Here is a 21220-nt window from a genome sequence, read left to right on the forward strand (position 1 = left end):
TCACTTGTTGCACACTGCTACTGTTACTATACTAACTACTACTACTACTACTACCACCATGAATGATCTGGGGACACATATGGCAGCAGGCCAGTTAGTTCCTATATCAGCCACATTAACCCTGGTGTGTCCCTATTCTGGGCATGTCGTTACAGGCAACTATTCTCAAAAAATAGCCTGTGCAAATGCATATACGTACATCATAAATATCGGATCAACGAGTTCGCTACGTGCCGCAATGCGACGCATTTCGAGCTTGTAGCTTGTAGTATTTTCGTCGCATGCCAGTGTGTCAGGCTTAAAATACATGTTAGTGTGTGTGTGTGTGTGTGTGTGTGTGTGTGTGTGTGTGTGTGTGTGTGTGTGTGTGTGTGTGTGTGTGTGTGTGTGAGGAATAGAGAGAGGGTGAGAGAAGGTGTCTAGCTGGAGGTGGTGGGTTACGCGTTCTCCACGCTCAAGAGTTTTAAAACATGGCTTTTTAAGAACATGCTACACTGCCCACAGGCTGTCTACAGTACAACACTACACTAACAACACCCCACTTAGAACGAGCAAGCTACGAAGTAAGCCCAGTGTACATGAGAGTATGTGTGTGTGTGTGTGTGTGTGTGTGTGTGTGTGTGTGTGTACCGTATGTACGTACGCATGTTTTAGTGTTTTCGAGGGGATGTGCTTCTATATCAGGAGAATCTCCAGCAGCCTCTTATATATATATATATATAAAGTTAATAATCCTGGCTTGGCTCAGTAAGCATGAGTCAGAGTGAGTGGTCATGTGATCTGGCGTGCGATCGTGTCATGTGACATCTGGAGAGACATTTTGGCAAAGCACCCGGTGAGGGGGGAGGGGCCAGCAGACCATGTGACCCGGTGAGGGGGAGGGGCCAGCGGACCATGTGGAACAGGAACAGGAACCACCAGGGGGGGGGGGGGGGGGGGGGGGATTTGACATGTGGGGCTGTTTCAGGGGGTCATCAGCTGTCAGGGGTCAGCTGTGTCTCGATGTCCACTCGGCATATGGGACACTTCCTACTGGTGACCAGCCACTGGTCCACACAACCCTGGTGGAAGAGGTGCATGCAGGGAAGTCTCCTGATGGCGGGGGGGGGGGAGAGAGAGAGCGAGAGAGAGAGAGAGAATCAAACCATTATGATGTTTAATAATCTTGGAATTACATTTCTGTCCCACAGAACAAACCCCTGGTAACATAAGGGGGAGTCAAAAAAGGGAGTGCCGTACAAAAAAAGTTACAAATAGACAGTGGTGGAAAGTAACTAAGTATATTTACTTAAGTACTGTACTTAAGTACAATTTTGAGGTATTTGTACTTTACTTGAGTGTTTTCAATTTCCAATACTTTTACTTCTACTCCACTACATCTCAGAGGCAATGATTGTACTTTTACTCCACTACACTTATTTGAAAACTTTAGTTACTAGATACTTTTCAGATATAAATTATGATATCATGAAACATACATTAACCACTTTAGCCCTATTTTATACATAGGCTATTTGAAAATAGCAGATCTACAAGCTCACAACGCGTCGCATCGCGACGCGTTGTGAGCTTGTAGATCGGCTATTTTCAAATATTTAGTACTTTTACTTTTGGTACTTTAAGTACATTTTGATGCCAATACTTTTGTACTTTCACTCAAGTAAATCTTTAATTCTGGACTTTTACTTGTAACAGAGTATTTTTATATTGCAGTATTGGTACTTTTACTTAAGTAAATAATTTGAGTACTTTTTCCACCACTGCAAATAGAGTCCAGAAGTTAAAAAAACTTTAGGTGCTGGACAACAATACGTACATTAGATGAAAGGAGGGGAAGTCTGCACACTGTTAGCTCCCAGTAGAAAATGTATATTAAATAGTTTCACCAAATAGACCTGATGAAGACCCTTTAGTGGTCGAAACGTTGCCGAAACTATTTAGTACATTTCCTACCGGGAGATAACAGTGTGCAGACGTCCCCTCCTTTCCTCTAACATGAGGGGCAGACCTCTAGTCTCAGCTGTCTTGAGGGGGTCTGGGAATGCTGACGTTAATCAGCTGTCTGAGGAGGGGTCTCTCTCCATATTTTAAATGCTTGTGTTGCACTATATTAGATTAGATTTAATTTATAAGCAAATATATAACACAAATAGACAATAAACCAACAAGAAATTGATGGACAACGTTTTTAATGAGTATGAACTTTTCCTTTTTTTCCCCCTTCTTTTTGAAATAATTAGTCTAAAATCAGACACATTGGGTTGGGTGCATATACCCATTTTGTCAACAAGGTCAAACATTGTGTGAAATATATCGGCCAAACCGATATATCGGTCAGGCTCAAGACTAGGCCTACAAACCTACATACAGTACCTACAGGAATGCTATAAATAGGATAATAGGGGAAGAGTAAGAGAGACTGCATTATTCCAGTGAAAAGGTTGTCTCACCTGACGTCCTCCCCGTCCTCCAGCATAGACAGACAGATGGTACATCTCTCGTCCACGTCCGTCTCCTCTTCCTCCTCTCTGATCTTCATCTCCAGGGGCTTTCTCTGAGGAATACACAGAGAGACAATATGGGGGTCAAACACGTGTATTATTAGAGCACTGGTTCTCAATGTGCGGTATCAGGGAACCCCAGGGGGTCCTCTGAGGACTTTCCAGGGGGACAAATGGTTCCGATTCCGGTTCCGATTCCGTGATCGATTAGTCACTCCATGGAGACTTAAATTCATGGATATTTTTTTTGTTTTTGTCGCATTCCTAAGCCAATAATTTGATGACCAGCAGAGCGGTAGGCAGCAGTTCCGGTAGGAGACACAAAGGAGACTCTATGTGTCTCCTACCGGAACCGCTGCCGGTCATCAAATTATTATCCATTATCCATGGGGTGACTAATCGATGGAAAAAAAGTCATTTTGGGGGGTGAACTATCCCTTTAAAGTAACATTTTACAGCTACCTTCTTGTATTTGTGAGGAAAGGTGAATCTTTCTATGGTTGTCTGGACAGCTCCTCTGCTGACACTTCCCAGACGGTCCTCAAGTTGCAGCAGCTCCTGGGCCAATTAAAGAGAAATAGAACAGAATAAACATGAGGTGTTACTATTATAGAGTAGAGACTAGTACAACATTAATAACAGGGCTTAAAAAAACGAGACGTTGTATTATTTATAGCCAAATGAACAACTTCAAGTCATCAGTGGTTCTCAATGTGGGGTCCTGGGACCCCCAGGGGTCCTTGAGGAGGCTCCAGGGGGTCCCTGCAGCTAAATGTGTTAATACAGCAGCAGAATCATTTTAACCCCTTTATCCATATTGTTTTACCTATTATATTGTACATCTGCTATTTTTGAATAGAATCTCATAGAAAACGTTGGCTATTCAAAAATAGCAGATCTACAAGCTCGCAGTGCGTCACTTCGTGCCGCACTGCGAGCTTGTAGATCTGCTATCTTTGAACATTTTGAACAAAGTTTCATAGATCTAAATGGAACAGGTGGGTCTAACCTCATAGGGTTTATAGATCTAAATGAAACAGGTTGGTCTAACCTCATAGGGTTTATAGATCTAAATGGAACAGGTTGGTCTAACCTCATAGGTTTCCCGGACGGCAGTGGCGTGCCGTGAAGGGTTGATGCCCTGTAGTGCCAGCAGGTGGAGCTGTGGGTACGGGTAGTTTCTGATCTCATGTACAACCTGGCAAAAAACAAGAGAATGAATGACACAATTATTCTACTATAATGTTAATCAAGTAATTAACCACTTAAAGGGCTAGTTCACCCCTGTGAAGCCTCGAATTGCCTTGAAAAACGTACCACTTGTGCAGACGATGTGTTCCTGGGGAAGTGGTGCAGTCTGGGAGAGGCCAGGTAGTGTTGGTAATGCTGTGGAAGCTGCTGCAGTTGGTACTGCTGGTGAGGGAGGTTAGTGTCCACACTGAGATCCCTGGAGACACACATCATAAACAGGCATTAAATCAACACCAACACCAGAGGCCTGGAATTTTGTCATTTTAGGGGCAAGCCAAGGCCACTTGGCCTTTGGTGTTGTGCATTTTTTGAGGGCACAAAGGCCAAATGCCAGGGCAGGAAGGCCATCAAATAAAACAAGATTTGAGTCCATTGAAAGAAGCAATTAAATTGAATTTAAGGGTTAAGGATTTTAACTATTATTATTTAATATGTAGACTATCTGCAGTGACATAAATAAATGATGGTATTTACAATCTGATCCATGCTCAGCCCTGCACCAATTTAAAGATGGGGACTCAGGGGAGTTAAGAATTCAGAATCTCACTGGTGTCTACATGACAAGATAGAGACACTGGTGTCTACATGACAACAGACAGACAGACAGACAGACAGACAGACAGACAGACAGACAGACAGGTAACAGTGACTGACAGACAGACAGACAGACAGACAGACAGACAGACAGGTAACAGTGACTGACCAGTCTGTGCCTTCAGCCAGGTAGCGGGGCTGCTGCTGCGTTAAGGGCTGGGGAACATGGAGCCCTGGAGAGAACTCGTAGCCTGAGCGTAGCCGGTGAGGATTCAGGGGAACACGCTCCGGGGTTCTCCTGTGTAGAGCAAAGCAATACATTAACCACTTAAAACCAAACTTAGTTGACCCAGGGACAGGTCCCCAAGGGCTCTATACTTGGGCTACTGATTTTGTCCCTCTACACCAAAAACAACCACTCAGAGATTAGCTCCGGACAAACAAACAAGCACGCATGCACGCACACAAACAGACAAAGACAGGCAGACCATCTTATAGACTGCTAGCCTCATACACAGGGGTTATCACCATGCTGGCTTGTGGTGGACATCTTTGTCAAAATTCAATTTTTGCCATGGGAATACAAAATGAGTAGACAAACACATAAAGAGCTAGCCCTAAATGACCATTACAGGTCTGTAACTCTGAGAGTGTACAAATTCCATTTGTACACTCTCAGAGCTATGGGGGTCCTTGAAAATAAAACGTTTGAAAACCACTACTAGTGGACTCCATACATAGTGCCATAGTAAATCAGTGTCATAAATATTCTGAAGAAAACCTGGAGACTGACATTCAGTAATTGGGTCTTATAATCTAAATCAGAACATTATAATGGTGTGTAAAAATGTTGCCACGGATGAGGCCATGTCTTTGCCAGTTTATTTTAGCTCCCTGATATATCAGTCTGGAACTGTGGCATAATAAGTGGGTTTGGGGTGTGGTGGTTTATGACAGACAGAGCATGCATCTGCGTGCGTTCACACAGACCTCTAAACCTTACCTGGACTGTGGGAGGATCCTGCGCTGCTGCGCCTCAAGCAGTTGCTGCTGGATGAGGTATTGCTGGTGTAAGGCCTGAGGTAGGAATGGAGGAGGAGGCGGCCCCCCAGCCGGGACGTCCTGCTGGAACTGGGAGGCGGCTTGCGGCAGGGGACCACCAGTGAGGGACGGGTGGGATGGGTGCTGCTGCGCTGGGGGGGGCAGGTGGGGGGGCAGGGCTGTCTGGGGGGCGGCGAGGGGGGGCTGGTTGGCGGCGGCGTGTCCCAGGGAGAACTCGGCCGCAGAGATGGACGCCTGCTGGGGGGCCGCCAGATGAAAGTGTCGGCAGGAGGTAGCATGGCTGTGCTGATGCCTGGTGAAGTGAGCTCCTATATACACACACAGGACATGAACATGAACCGGTAAGAATTAAGACCCACACACGGACAATAATATGCAATATATATAAGTGAGCCATTTCATTCATATTCAGCCTAAACAATGCAGACAAAACTAAACAAAAGATGATACATTTTCACTCTAATGTACCTTGCTCTCACTCACTCACTCTCTCTCTCTCTCTCTCTCACACACACACACACACACACACACACACACACACACACACACACACACACGGGCGTCAATTGGGTATGGCAAGGTATGGCAAGTGCCATACAGGCATCCAGGAAGGAAAAAGTAGCCTAATGCAGGTGTAAGACCATTGTGTTTGTATTGTGTTATAGGTATAATGCATAGTTTTCTATGCATTTGGGGGGTTTTGACCCCCACAAGTTTATTTCGGCCGCGCGGCTTTGCCGTGCGTGCAGGATAGGTGTCCCTTATTTTAATCTCTGGGAGTTTGCAACCCTAACCTTGCCATACCTTAGCTTTTGTTGAACTGATGCCACTGCACACACACACATACATGCACACACACACACACACACACACACACACACACACACACACACACACACACACACACACACACACACACACACACACACACACACACACACACACACACACACACACACACACACACACACACACACACACACACACACACACACACACACACACACACACACACAGACAGAGTCAATGACAAAAAGGAAATACAAACCATTGAACCACTTTCATCCTGGCGTCCCTATTTTGGGCATGTCATTAAGGTTGAAATATTCCATATAGCCGATCTACAAGCTCAAAACATGTAATGTGATGTGTTTTTAGCTTGTAGATCTGATATCTTTCGCCATTCGCCACACAACAAAAGTATAATGCAATCATGTATTATCCACATAATACTGTACACTGTACTGTACATGGCATAATGCAATACAGTAACAGAAAGAGAGAGGTGACCTCGATCAGGAATTGGGTTCACGAGACAGATGAAACGGCAGATGGACAGAATCACAATGACCCCTATGGAGGAACACTAAATGCCAAGATGGTCTTCCTCATGGGTCAGTGGACAAGACACAGACAGAGCTCCGCTAGACGCAGCATGAGTCCCAACAAGATCTCCACCAGCACAAAGGATTGGCTTGTTTTGTCTGTGTGGCTGCATGGTCAATCAAATGGATTTTGTGTTACTGTAGTTAGTAGGCAACACACACATCTTTTTACACTGGCATTTTTCTACTGAAAAATGCTGTTGGTGTATTTCTTTTACTTTTTTTGTTTTTGTTTTCATTTTTATTATCAATATAAAACTACTGACTCTTTTTTTAAAAAATCTTTTTGTTCACTCTTTCTTTTTGTTCTTCATTCATTCTTATTATTATTACCTATATGCTGCTGCCTTGTCTGAAGGGAGCCGAACAAAAAATAAGATTGACTCTAAACCAGGGGTCTTCAACAGGGGGTCCGGGACCCCTAGGGGGTCCTCAGAGTTACTACAGGGGGTCCGCCAAATCTTTGTGTGATAGGATTTTTTATTTTACCTTAACCACTTGAACCCTAGCATCCCTTTTCTGAGAACTTTAGCCAAAAATAGCAGATCTACAAGCTCACAGACGCCTCGCAGCGCGAGGCGTTGTGAGCTTGTAGATCGGCTATTTTTGGCAAAGAGGCTATAGGTGTAGAGGGAAAAAAGAGCAGACCACGTAAACAAAAAATGTTGAATTTGAAACACAATTTTATACGATATAGAGTAGGGGGTCCCTGCTTCATCTCTCTTTCAGCTAGGGGGTCCTTGGCCTGAAAACGTTGAAGACCCTTGCTCTAAACAATAAAACTCAACCTTGAACCTTAAACTTTCTTGCTTTGCCCTCAGCACTTTGACTCGCCCCGGATTATGCCTGTTGTATGACCTATTAAATTAACAGCTATATTTATAAATGTAGACAAAGTGCACTAACAAACAGTATATTAACAGTAATTAAACGTGATATTAACAGGTATAAATGTAGGCTTGGTGATAATGTCACGTTATCATAAGAGATGTATAAAGCAGGCAGATATATTGTTACTTTTCTCCAGCGCTGCAGACTGGGTGAGGAGGACAGGTCTGTCTCGTTGTCCTCCCTCGACAGAACAGAAGACTATACAGTGATCTCGCTGAATCAGCGCTCTGCTGGCTCACAGTCAGACAATCAATATCCATTATTAAGCCTGGGAGGGAGCAAGGAAGACTGGAAGACATGAGGGGAAGAGCCGGATCGGAGAAAAGCAGCTGCTTCCTTAAGCCTTATGGTGTATATATACTTTGTCGTATAGTAAATAGTGAAAATAGCTGATCTACAACCAGCTCGCAATGTGTGTGAGCTATATTTGAAAATGAGAAATATTGAGGAAAGTAAAGTGGTACCACTTTCAGTCTGGCGTCCCTATTTTGGGAATGTCATTATAGGACATTATAAAAAATACAATGGTCACAAATTGTCAAAGATTTTGAAATATAGGGCTTATAGCCCCTCAAGCTATCTAGGACAGGGGGCAGACTCCAGACTCCAGCCTATTGGGGGAAGGGACTGGAAGACAAGTGTATCCCATGGACCATGTCAAAGACAAGAACCCATGTCCAGGAGCCTACCAATAATAGCCTGGGTACATAATCCAAGTTTTTGTCATCGTCTCCGCCAGGCCGAAGGCTCATGGTGGCGCTATAACATGACCGTTGTGTTTTTACCTATAACTGCACTGATCTGCATGAAACTTTGCATACACACTCCCGAGAGGCCAAGGAAAAACCTCTGCCCTACATTTTTCACATCTGCCTTTTATAGCGCCACCAGGAGGGCGGTTTTTGCAAAACAATTTTTGGGATATTACTCCTACAGATTTTGTCCAAACATCACGCAAATCAGTACACATTATCTCTATAGTCACGTGATCAACACGGATCTGTCCCATTTTTCATATTCTATCCTGATTGGCTAAGATTGGCATTTAAAGTTTGCAGGAGTGGCTTGTTTTGAACAAAATGCCTCAAATCATAAAAGCAGAGTCCTATTGCCATGAACCTTTCCACGCACATTCCCACAAATGCCACCCTTTTCACATAGTCCTGTTATGTTTTTAAATTACTCCTACAAATTTTGTCCAAACATTACGCAAATCGGTACACTCTATAGTCAAGTGATCAAGGCGGATCTGTCTTTTTTTTTAATATTCCATCCTGATCCGAACATTGCTGGCCCACAATAACCTACCTGACCTGGTGGAGACCTGTGCTCCGAGGAGCACTTTTTCTAGTTTGATTTGATATCTTTATTGTCTTGCCAAATAATAGTATGAGAGAATTATTGACCGACATGTTTAAATCAATAATGAATACATTCATACAATTCGTACAATACAACTAATATAACAAAGACAACATGGGTATATTTAACCTGCTACAACGTTTGGTGAACTTGAAGTTAACAATAGAACTAATGGAATGACGGCTTGCAGGTAACCCATTGCACAGCTGCAGAGTATAAAACATTAGTGCTTTGCTTTCCCATAAAGCTTAAAGGAAGTGGAGCTTCCTCTGTGCAATAAATAACCTGAGAAAAGTAATTGCAATGCTATTCTTGTGTACTACCACATGGTTTACAATCCTGTGAGCCATACACACATTTTAACACGTGATATCCTCTCCTCCACTCTGAGCCACTTGAGGCTAATAAGATGAGTTTGTAGAAGATGTGTTCTGTGATAGAGTTTAAGGATCAACCTAGCCAATTATGTTTAAAGATTTTAGGGAGAGCGTTCTGGGATGTGCGGGCGTATTCCAAAATGTAATTTGAACAAGAGCCTCTGCCAATATCTCAAGAGCAAAAGTGGATTTTCTGGCAAGAAATTGCTATTTTTGATTAACCTTTGAGAGATAACTTTTTAGTGCCCACATTCTCTCCAGATAGTTGATGATAGGCTTCTTTAGTTTGGCATTCGACCTCAAGACTATCGACAAGATAGAGACAACTTATTGTCTGATAACCAGATGTTGAATTTGTGGAGTTCACGAAGTCTACACAAAGTCCTTTTCCGATCACAGGTCGATCACACATGGCATTCTGCATCCTGGTATTCCCATATGACTTGGGCCTGCTGGGCAATGATGAATATCTCCCGATAATAAAAGACAAAGGGAGATTAACCCATTGAGACCTGAAGCCGATTCTACATGTCTCCTAAATCTCAACAGTATTCTCAAAAACGTGTGTTTCTATATCAGTGGTGCTCAATCTTTTTCATGTCAAGGACCCCCAAAATTATATGTATTTGGCCGCGGACCCCCATCAAAATATGTTGTTCCAGGGACCCCCAGAAGCAAAGATTTGAGTTAAAAATGTTCGCTTTAAAAATATATATATATTCAAAGATTTGCACACATTTTCACGATTTTTCAAAAATAGCAGATCTACAAGCTCGTAGCGCGGCACTCGGTGCCGCGCTATGAGCTTGTATATCTGCTATTTTTGAATAGCCAAAGTGTAAAATAATGCTTTTTAGCTCAAATGCTTTTTAATCTCAACCCCAAAACATGTTTAGGAAACAGTGTACTAGTAGGGCATTTCCAGAGGGTGTACTTGTACATCCAGCTGCCTCAGTCTACAGAAACAGAAGATAGGGCTCCTGACCTTTCGGCCACAAGGCCAAAGGCTACTTACTCAAATAAATGTCCTTTTTTACTGTGCACTAGAAGCACTTTCGGGGACAGACCGCGGCTGGCTACCCCCTCAAGGGAAGGGGGACCACAGTGGCCCCTCCACACAGACGGGACCAGTGGAGCGAGTGATCTGTCCTCACTGTGGAGGTGACATCCTGGTTCCCGTGTCATCATGCATGAAGATGCCATGTGCCATCTACTGTGGCTACATCCAAGACTGAAGCAAAAGCTCCTTCATACTGCATTATGCTGAGGTTAAGGAAATATAATATATAAATATGAAATGTGATGATTAAAACATTCCAACAACAGAAATTGCTTACAATTTCAGGGAGTTTTGAGTACTTGAATATACTGGGATTTGTTCATGTAATCCTTAAAAAGGTAGGGTAAGTGATTTACTTTGGTTAAAATAAGTGTTAAATAGCTCTATAATCTGATCACTTGCTCATTGCTATAGAGTGTTTGTTCGGAGTGTTTGTTCGGTCTCCATGTCTCTCCAGCTCTTTATTAAAACAGAAAATGCATTTTCAGTGCTCTCTCCCGATTGGCTTAAATGTTGTCACCTACCTGAAAATGTACTATATTGTGTTTACTAAAGAGCTGGAGAGACCCCCGTGACCGAACAAACGCTCTGTAGCAATGATTACTATCAGAATATAGTACTTTAACCTTTTTAACAAACAAAAAAAAACTTTAAATTCTCACTTTATACCCATTGACTTTTTAACTGAGCAGGGCGATACTGCACGTCTTAAAACGTTATCACAATATCTGTGGACCAAATATCAACAGTTGACATGTGCCGACATTGTCATGTTTTCTCTAAACATCCTAAATGTTTATGTTACCAAGTGGATGGTAAATTATTTTCTTTAATAAGACCTGGAACGCATCTGTGTCACTTTAGATTTCTTTGGCTATTCAAAAATAGCAGATATACAAGCTCATAGCGCGGCACCGAGTGCCGCGCTATGAGCTCGTAGATCTGCTATTTTTGAAAAATCTTGGAAAACATTTTTTTTGGGGATTTTTCTCAAAAAACTGTTAGGATTTAGAAAACATTTTTAAGAATCGCCTCAGGTCTTAATGGGTAAAAAAAAAAAAAGGTATTGAATTGGGTGAAAAAAGAAAAACAAATCTAATTTCACTATCTCTAATCATAATTCATAATTACTAGCCAGTCATACTCTACTACAGCAGGCTTGCTGCCAACATATTGCCTTCATTGTTCTTCACTGGACGCGGCCCTGGGGAACACAAACCCAGTGACACTTGGAGCTGGTGGGGTTGAACCCACAATGATGTTTGGCTGAACAAGTAGAGCAGAAATGGCAGATTTATGGGTTGGATGGTCCAGGGGGAAATAATTTCAAAGCACATTCACCCTACTTCTGAGGGCAGATTAAATGTCACGGCTGTATTAACGCAGTGAGTGAGTGAATCCAATACGGACGAGCGTACGTAAAGTAGATATATAGATATCAAATGAAGATTCCCCGGTGAAATGGCCCGTCCCATCACTTGCTCCATGATTTAAAATATTAATATTCCATAACACTGCAGTGCTCCTGGCAGCAGCCAGCAGCCATGACATGGTTACTAACTATAATACCTCTGCCTTGAGCGTGATTTAACTGAAAATAGCAGAACGCAGAACGCGTTGTTGTGAGCTTTAGATCTGCCATTTTCTGTGTGTGGGGGCGACAACTAATCAGGCTTAAATCTCCTGACTGGTGCAGAATAGATCTGTGCACGAACATGCATGTGTGCCTCTTCACAGCCCCTCCCCCACTATGTGGCTGCAGATGAGTGACAGCCCCAAAAGGTCCCTCCCACCCGTGACTGCACCAGTCTGACTCTCCCCTCTCTCTCTCTCCTGATTAGAATATAGAGCTGCAACTGTCAATTATTTTCTTTAGGATTATTCTATCGCTTAATTTTTTTAATGAATTCATTCAATTCAATAATCGAGAAACATGTTTGTGTGGCATTTTTAAATATAAAACGATGTCCTTTTTTTATATAATCGACAAAATCAATTAGTCCGATTACTTAGTTATTAACCACCACTTGACTTAAGTGGTTAATAACTAAGTAATCGGACTAATTGATTTTGTCGTTAAGCACTATTTTATATTTCATTTTACGATGGCGTCGTGCAACAATATCAACAATAGTCGATCTACAAGCTCACGTGTCACAGCGTGACGCGTTGTGAGCTTGTAGATCTGCAATGTTATGTGTTTTCTTCTCTTTAAAAAAAAAAATCACTTACAATAACAGAGATCAACCAGGTGCTCAAGGGAGATAAAAGTTGAGTTAAAAACTTAGATTGCTGCTTCTAGGATCAACAGGAACCCAAACTTGGTGCTTCTAGATCCAAGCACTCAATAAATAGCGGAGGAGAAGTACTTTAATCATGTCTACATTATGTTGTAGACATGATTAAAGTACTTTGATTTCACACACTCTCCTGCGTAATTGTTTGAGTGCTCGCATCTTTCCTCTTTTTAATATATTCTATTATTTAAATCAATTAGTTTGATTAACTGTAGCACCCCATATAATCATTGTACTACATAATGGAGCCAACTGCTTGCATGCTCCATGTAGTCCATGAGCCAGACAAGATTTCATTATAGAAAGAGTGGGCAAAACCATACCTATATTAAATTGTTTATAGGGTCAATATATTAGGAAAATATGCCAGAATTTGCACAACCTAACCAGAATCAACATTGGAACATTGGACAAAGCCAGAGTCAACATTCTTATTTCATTTTGTTAAGATGTTGGAGGCAAAGGTTTTTAACGAGGGAATATTCAATATCTGGCTCAATTTTGGGGCTCTGGCTCATGGACTAAATGTATAATTTGCATATCTAAATATACAATTTCAGAAAACTTGTAATACGATAAATCATTGTCTTCATGTAAGTAATCAACTGGGGAAGTGTCATTATAACTATTTTTTTCACCTGTCATGTACGTATGGGGAAAATAACAAAATGTGTGATACATATGAAAAAGCTGCCCCTGTGGAGAGGTTATCATATATTAATTTATTTATATTGACCCTATAAACAATTTAATATAGGTATGGTTTTGCCCACTCTTTCGATAATCATTGCACAATTTTGGGGCTCTGGCTCATGGACTAATGCTCCTGTGTGGAAGACAAGGCCATGTCGTTTTGCAGCACCCATGGAACCTTGTATGCCTTTCAGTGGTGTAAAGTAACTAAGTACATCTACTCAAGTACTGTACTTAAGTACACTTGAGGATTTTTAACTTTACTGGAGCATTTACCATTTTCAATACTTTTACTCCACTACAATTATTTGACAACTTTAGTTACTAGTTACTTTGCAGATATACATTATTATATTATAAAAACACACATCAACCACTTTAGCCCTATATTTCATACATAGGCCATTTGAAAATAGCTGTGAGCTTGTAGATCGGCTATTTTCAAAACATTTTAGTACTTTTACTTTTGGTACTTTAAGTATATTTTGATGCCAATACATTTGTACTGTTACTCAGGTAACATTTCATTTTGAACACAGGGCCTTTTACTTGTAACGGAGTACATTACATTACATTACATTACATTACAGTCATTTAGCAGACGCTTTTATCCAAAGCGACTTACAATAAGTGTATTCAACATAGGTAGGGAACGAAAACTACTAATCACCAGAAGTTTTAAGTACATTTCCTGCAAAAACAAGCAACCAAGAGTATACCTAGCGCTAAGGTAAAAGTGCAATATATCAGCTACCTACTTTCTTAAACAGATGAGACAAAAATGGCAAAATCAAATGAGCAAGAGCTAAAACAAATAAGTGTATCGACTAAACAAGATCCAATAAAACAATACAAAAATAAAACAAGAGTTCGTACAACTAGTTAACAACAAGTAGGCCAGGAGTACTTCTACATTGTGGTATTGATACTTTTACTTAAGTAAAAAATGGCAGTACTTTTTCCACCACTGATGCCTTCACTGGGGGTTTCTCTTCAAACAATCTGATGTAACCATTTGCAATGTTCTCTGCAACATGGTGATTGGTGTAAATGTGTGAGCAGAGATTTGAGTTTCAGATGTACCTTAATTCAGAATATCAGATTATTTCAGCTAATATGGATGGATTCATGTAGATCACATGAGCCACAATAAATATTTCCCCATTAAACTCTTTATTTCATACACATGAGAGTATAATAACATTAAATGTATATCATTATCATTTATGACATAAAATGCATAACTCATTTAAAGTCTTATTTTAATAGTATAGCAGGGACAATAGCCTTATTGTAATGGAATAGTGAGGACAATAGCCTTGTTTTAATAGTAGGGACAACTGGATTGAATTGTGTTCATTATATTAAGCTTATTGCACGACAAATGTCAATATTCTGAGGACACAGTTTGTGTCATATTGTTGCTGTTGGGTGGAAACCTTTTAAGTCCAAAACCGTCATTTTTCAGGAAATGGGGAAAAAAATAACCTGTGTTCCAATGGATCAAATGTAGTTATTTAGTCACATTTTTTTTTAAATTTCAAATTCTTACAAAATATTTTTTAATTCAAATGCTGTTTTAGGGCTGAACTGGTTAATGAAGTTGTTGGCATCTCCAGATGGAACCAAATAATCAAAGGATATAATTCTATTTAAGAATATCATAGAAAACAGAACCAATTTTACCTATAAAAGGGTGTTTCTCAGTCTGAGTAATGTACTTCAAAGTGCTATTTTAGTATTACCGTATATAAATACCCAAACCATCACACTAACGGCCATGTCTGACAGACGCAAATTTGATTATTTGGCACGGAAAACTTGACTAAATAGTAAAAGTATAATTTGAAGCTGTCAATACATGAACCACTTACTAAACCCTCTATTCTTAGTTAAAAACAGACCTGAGTTGCAACTGTCCTTGGACAATTTATTCACCATCTACGCACCAACTCTCTTTGGTCAATGTTCGTCCGACAGAATATGGATTCAAGTGGTTAAGTGCAGGGGTCTTCAACGTTTTCAGGCCAAGGACCCCCTAGCCGAGAGAGAGATGAAGCAGGGACCCCCTCTAATATTGTATAAAATTGTGTTTCAGATCAAACTTTTTTTTAAATTGGTCTGCACTTTTATCCCTCTACACCAAACACCTCTTTGCCAAAAATAGCCGATCTACAAGCTCACAACGCCTCGCAGCGCGAGGCGTTGTGAGCTTGTAGATCGGCTATTTTTGGCTAATGTTCTCCTCAGAAAAAGGATGCTAGGGTGGTTAATGTAAAAATAAAAATCCTATCACACAAAGACTTGGAGGCCCCCCTGTAGTAACTCTGAGGACCCCCTAGGGGTCCCGGACCCCCTGTTGAAGACTCCTGGTTAAGTGTAACCAGGGAGGAGCTGGTTTTAAAAAGGCATGAGACAAGAGAAGAAAAGGATTTGATAGTATGTACTCGATTGGGAAGAAATGTTAATAATGACATGTAAATATTAAAAATGTGCTTTTTGTTTTTCTGGAAGGGGCAACTAATTCAGCTGCATCTGACCCCAAGAAAAGGACAGCGGTCCCTTTGAAGTGGCTCCGTCACACACAGATAAGAGATGACAGCACATACAGTATGGACAGGAGACTACTTTAACCACTTAAACCCCATACGTTGTTGAGCCTAGTGTCCTTTCTGTTTTCGCTCTACATCTATACATATATTCGCTGAAAACAGCCGATCGACAAGCTGCGACGCACTGTGTGAGCTTGTCGAACTGTTATTTTCTGCAACCTTTTTTTTCCCCATGATACGGACGCTGGGGTTTAAGTGGTTATGGGCTCATTTAAGCCTGATTTATACTTTGTCGTAATATGATGGATGGCGTCTCACTCACGAAAAATCTACAAGCTCACTGGAGCTTGTAGATCTGCTATTTCCCCCCATGACAGACAATGCATTTTCAACCGGAAAGAAAAGTGTAGATGACGCATTTCACGTCGTCGACACTTTATATTTTTGTTCACCTTTTCAGTTGCAAATAATGTCATTTTTAAGCGTATGACGACGTGGCCATTCAACAACAAAGTATAAATGAGCCTTGGTGAGAACACAGGAGTCGGTGGGGAGAGGGAGAGGGAGGGGTCACACATGGAAATCAGCAGAGAGCACACTGAGGTTAGGAAAGATACTACAGTCTTTATTGGAAAATATTAGTTATGTGTGGCAATGTGTGATAAAAAGTAATAATAATAATACCCCGTAACCATAATAATTTCATGCAAATAAAAGACAAAAGGCAAGGCCCAGTCATGCTTTCTGTAGGGTTAACAGAAACAGAAGCAGCATCCAATGAGTAAGATGTGAATTGCTAAGACAGCACACATTTCTGTACAGCAGGGACATCTCTAACACAAAGATTACATTAGAATCTGCTGTTCAATATGGGGGAAAGAAATTAAATGATCATGCATTAGGACCTAAATACAATAACAAAAGGTAGAAAACCATAACCAAAAAAATAAAAAGAAGAATAAAGACATTGTTTTTTTTCTAGAAGGAGTTCTACAGCAGTGCAGGATATATTCACATCCCTGTAAAATGGATAGCATTCTGTAGGTGTTTTGTTTTGTAGGCTTTTTGTAGGGCAAGGGGTTCCCAAACGTTACAGCTCGGGACCCAAAAGAGAAATTTGATGTCTCCCCCCGGGACCCCAACTAGTGAAAATAGCAGATTTGCTATTTTTTACAACTTCTTTAACATTTTTTCTTTGATTTCTGAAACTTTACAAACTTTAAAAAAAAAAAAAAAAGTTTTCCAGAATCTTTGGTATTTTTGCTTTTAATTTTGAAATAATATATTTATTTAAGCATCTGTGTCACTTTAGATTTCTTTGGCTATTCAAAAATAGCAGATATACAAGCTCATAGCGCGGCACCGAGTGCCGCGCTATGAGCTTGTAGATCTGCTATTTTTGAAAAATCTTGAAAACATTTTTTTTTTCCAAAAAACTGTTAGGATTTAGATTTTTTTTAATTATCGCCTCAGGTCTTAATGGGTTATCAGAAAGTAGAAAAAAGGGACATTTACTCACGACCCATTAAAATGGGTCCACGACCCCAAAATGGGTCCCAAACCACTGTTTGGGAAACACTTATAGGGGGGGTGAGCAAGCATGACAGTGGCCCAGAAGGGACATTTTAAAGCGGCGAGATACGTTAGGCCTGTGTCTCGCCAATTTACTGTGACCACAAAGCTGAATGGCCACATTCTACTAGTGTGAACAAAGAGTGTCACACATGGAGAGGATTAGGACCGTCCAGACAGGTGCACCGGACCGTCAGAGGTGACCATTACCAACGGAAAACATTTAACCTTAAGCTAATGTTTCAAAAACAGCCACAATAGCAGATCTACAAGCTCTGAACGCGACCCACTTGCGACTCGTTCAGAGCTTGTAGATCTGCTAGTTTTCGCCTAGAGTGACATGGCCAAATTTGGGACGCCATGGGTTACTATAGCAGTTATTTGATTTGATTATGCTTTTATGAAACATATCACTTATAACCAGTGGTGTAAAGTAACTAAGTATATTTACTCAAGTACTGTACAATTTTGAGGTATTTTTACTTTACTGGAGTACTTAATATTTTCTGTACTTTTACGTCATCTCAGAGGCAAATATTGTACTTTTACTCCACTACAATTATTTGAAAACTTTAGTTACTTTGCAGATATAAATTATTACATTATAAAACATACATTAACCACTTTAGCTCTATTTTATACCTAGGCTATTTGAAAATGGACAATCTACAAGCTTAGCTCACTGTGAGATCATGTAGATCTGCTATTTTCAAACATTTTAGTACGTTTACTTCTGGTACTCTAAGTACATTTTGATACCAATACTTTTGTACTTTTACTCAAGTAAATTTTGAATTCCGGACTTTTACTTTTAACAGAGTAGGCTACTTCTATATTGCAGTATTGATACTTTTACTTAAGTAAAACATGTGAGTACTTTTTCCACCACTGCTTATGACAGGTCTTAATTTAAAATAAATAAATGTTGCTGCCAATTTATGATGAAAGCTGGTAAAATGCACCTTTTAAAAAGGGAACGGAGGGAGACAACTATCCAAAGAGTTTCGATCAAGCCCCGGCTATACTATAATCCAATCAGAGGGTCAAAACGTATCCACTTTACAGACATTTACAGCAGAAATGTAGTCTATCCACACGGGATGGAAGAATCACAACAATGGACATTTTGTTGCCAAATCTAAAAAGCTACAAATGGGTTATTATTCACTAAAAGAGCAACATGACAGTTTAAAAAAAAAAGACAAACTGGTTTTTACTACAGAAAAAGGTGTTATTCTTTAGTTTTGTTACACAGAAGGATACGATTATGGAGTGAGGGAGAACTCAGTTTTTTAAAATGCCAATGTCGTCTTCAGATGGAAAGAGAGGAAGTATGGAAGAAGGGGGGGTCACAATAACAGCTAGATGCAGAGAACAGGCAGAGGCTACGGCGGAGGAGCACAGCAGCAGATGATCGTTAGCTACACAATGGAGGGGGACAAAGGTCTGAGAAAGGCGGAATGTAGAGCCAGCCTCCATACTATGGAACAGGAAAAAAGAACACAAATAAAAGCACAATGAAATCATTGGTGCTACGTCTTGCATGTATTTTGTTTGTTTGTTTTTTAAGTGCACGGCATAATGTTTGTTGTTGTTGTTGTTATTACAATCAGCACAGATAGCCTTCTGTGGTAGTGTGGGTGATACTTTTGACTTTGGTGTGTGTGTGAAGTGCATTTCTGCTTGCATCGACAAAATTAAACGTGTGTGTGTGTGTGTGTGTGTGTGTGTGTGTGTGTGTGTGTGTAAGGGAGTGGGGGTCAGTTGAGATCATGCATTCACAGTTTGAGCACGTTCACACAGTACCTAGTATGAAGATGTAAATCAGATGTCTCCCCCCCCTGTCACATATAGCCATCATTTGGGGGTCTTTTTTAAAAACACAATAAGACACCTGAGTAGTAGTCTAATAAATGAACCCATTTAGAAGAAAACAGAGCTCTCACACACATGACATCTGCAGAGGACCTTCTACAGTACAGCCATAGAAGCCGTTTGAAAACCTTGTTGACTGAAATACTTTAAATACACTGAAGTAAATCACAAGTGAAAGGGTAAAAGGGCTAAATCGGAACACAGATAGTATTGCACTGACAATTTGCAGGAGAAACCGTTATGGTTGTCAATTTCGTCTAGGACAGTGGTTCTCAATCTATGGGTCAGGACCCCCAGGGGTCCTTGAGGGGGTTCCAGGGGGTCGCCAGCTAAATTAAATTGATACTTGAGCCTTGAGGATCCAAAATTGACAAGTACAGGTCTGTAACTCTGAGAGTGTACAAATGAAATCAAAAGGACCTTTACAGGTTCATTTGCTTCCATTTGTAGACCCTCAGGGTTCGATTTTAGTAGAGATTGGGGTCTCCGAGATATATATATATATATATATTGTTTTATTATTAAATGAAATGGGGGTTAATGCATGAAACTGGAGATCCTTGACATTTAAAAAAAAAAGGTTGAGCTAGTCCAAATTGCAGAACATGACCAAGATGAGCCTACATGTATTTAGCAACCTGAATGCGTGAACTAGACTAGTAGATTTGACTGACTGTGAGCTGATCAATAGCAGTATGATGATCAATATAACGGTTTTCATATGAATATAAACCCTGACCGTATAAAATAAATGAATTAAAATCCACCAAAACAAACCGCTGCACGGCGAGCCATTGTGTGCACACACACAGCTGACAGACTGGCTAGCACCCACACAGTGCTGTGTGTGTGTGTGTGTGTGTGTGTGTGTGTGTGTGTGTGTGTGTGTGGTCAATGACAGCTGCATCATGTTCATATAATAACAAACAGGCCTTATAAGTATTCATCTAAAAAGAGACGATTATTTAAAAACGGAGCTTTAAATCATCTTTTTTTAAAAACAGCACGATTGTTTGGTCGCTTCGGTTAATCGATCGATTAGAACCGTCGGTTCGATCATCATATATATTAGCAACGCTGTAGCTTCAAGCTGCTACTGCCTGGATTGAGGGGGCTAGTAGCAGGTGTCACTATAATACTATGTCTATATTTACATTATTATTGTGCGCTGATCGTCGGCGTTTGAAATGATGAAAGAAAGCTGTGAAATGTTAATAACAGGGACAATAATTCATAGATATATTTTAGAACCCATACCTCTGTTTCTAACTGAACCGAAGACGGGAAGAACCAGATATCCGACGTGAACCAACACCATCCTGGATCCTTTGTTTATGCTGTCTATGCTGGGGGAGCCAGTGTGTGTGTGTGTGTGTGTGTGTGTGTGTGTGTGTGTGTGTAGTACAGCCTCCACTAGACAGATGGTCCGTCCAGACTAGATCTTTCAGACACACTGCTCTGCTCTCTCTGCTGCTCGCCTCAGCTGCCCCCCCCAACCCACCCACCCGCACTGTTGCCAGGTATTGTGAGAGAAATAAGCAACCACATTTTTCTTTTTCCTTCTTCAAAATGCTTTATTGCAGTGGTTTTCAACCTTTTTTTGCGGCAAGGACCCCTAAATTGACACATATTAGACCAGGGACCCCCACCCCAAACAAAAAAAATGGACTCAACCATTTTGATTTCTTGGGGGTCCCAATCTACACAGTAGTATCATCATCAGTGTTCATTTAACTCTGAGAGTGTACAAATGGAACCAAATGGACCCGTTAGGGTCCATTTGGTTCCATTTGTACACTCTCAGAGTT

The 21220-nt window shown here is 40.8% G+C and overlaps 1 protein-coding gene across 1 annotated transcript; it reads right to left on the minus strand.

Annotated features, from left to right (window-relative positions):
* Window positions 1-974: 974 nt before the first annotated feature.
* Window positions 975-20763, minus strand: ark2ca (arkadia (RNF111) C-terminal like ring finger ubiquitin ligase 2Ca; the record flags this gene model as incomplete). The annotated part of the gene is made up of 8 exons (XM_084047568.1): window positions 20670-20763; window positions 5290-5656; window positions 4456-4584; window positions 3819-3948; window positions 3595-3699; window positions 2964-3059; window positions 2451-2554; window positions 975-1092 (listed from the first exon to the last, which is right to left on the minus strand). The coding sequence occupies exons 1-8, from the start codon at window positions 20728-20730 to the stop codon at window positions 975-977; spliced, it is 1110 nt and encodes a 369-aa protein (XP_083903694.1). The 5' UTR covers window positions 20731-20763.
* Between the last annotated feature and the right edge of the window lie 457 nt (window positions 20764-21220).

This window comes from Gymnoscopelus microlampas (assembly GCF_963454915.1).
Source record: "Gymnoscopelus microlampas genome assembly, chromosome: 21".
NCBI lineage: Eukaryota > Metazoa > Chordata > Actinopteri > Myctophiformes > Myctophidae > Gymnoscopelus > Gymnoscopelus microlampas.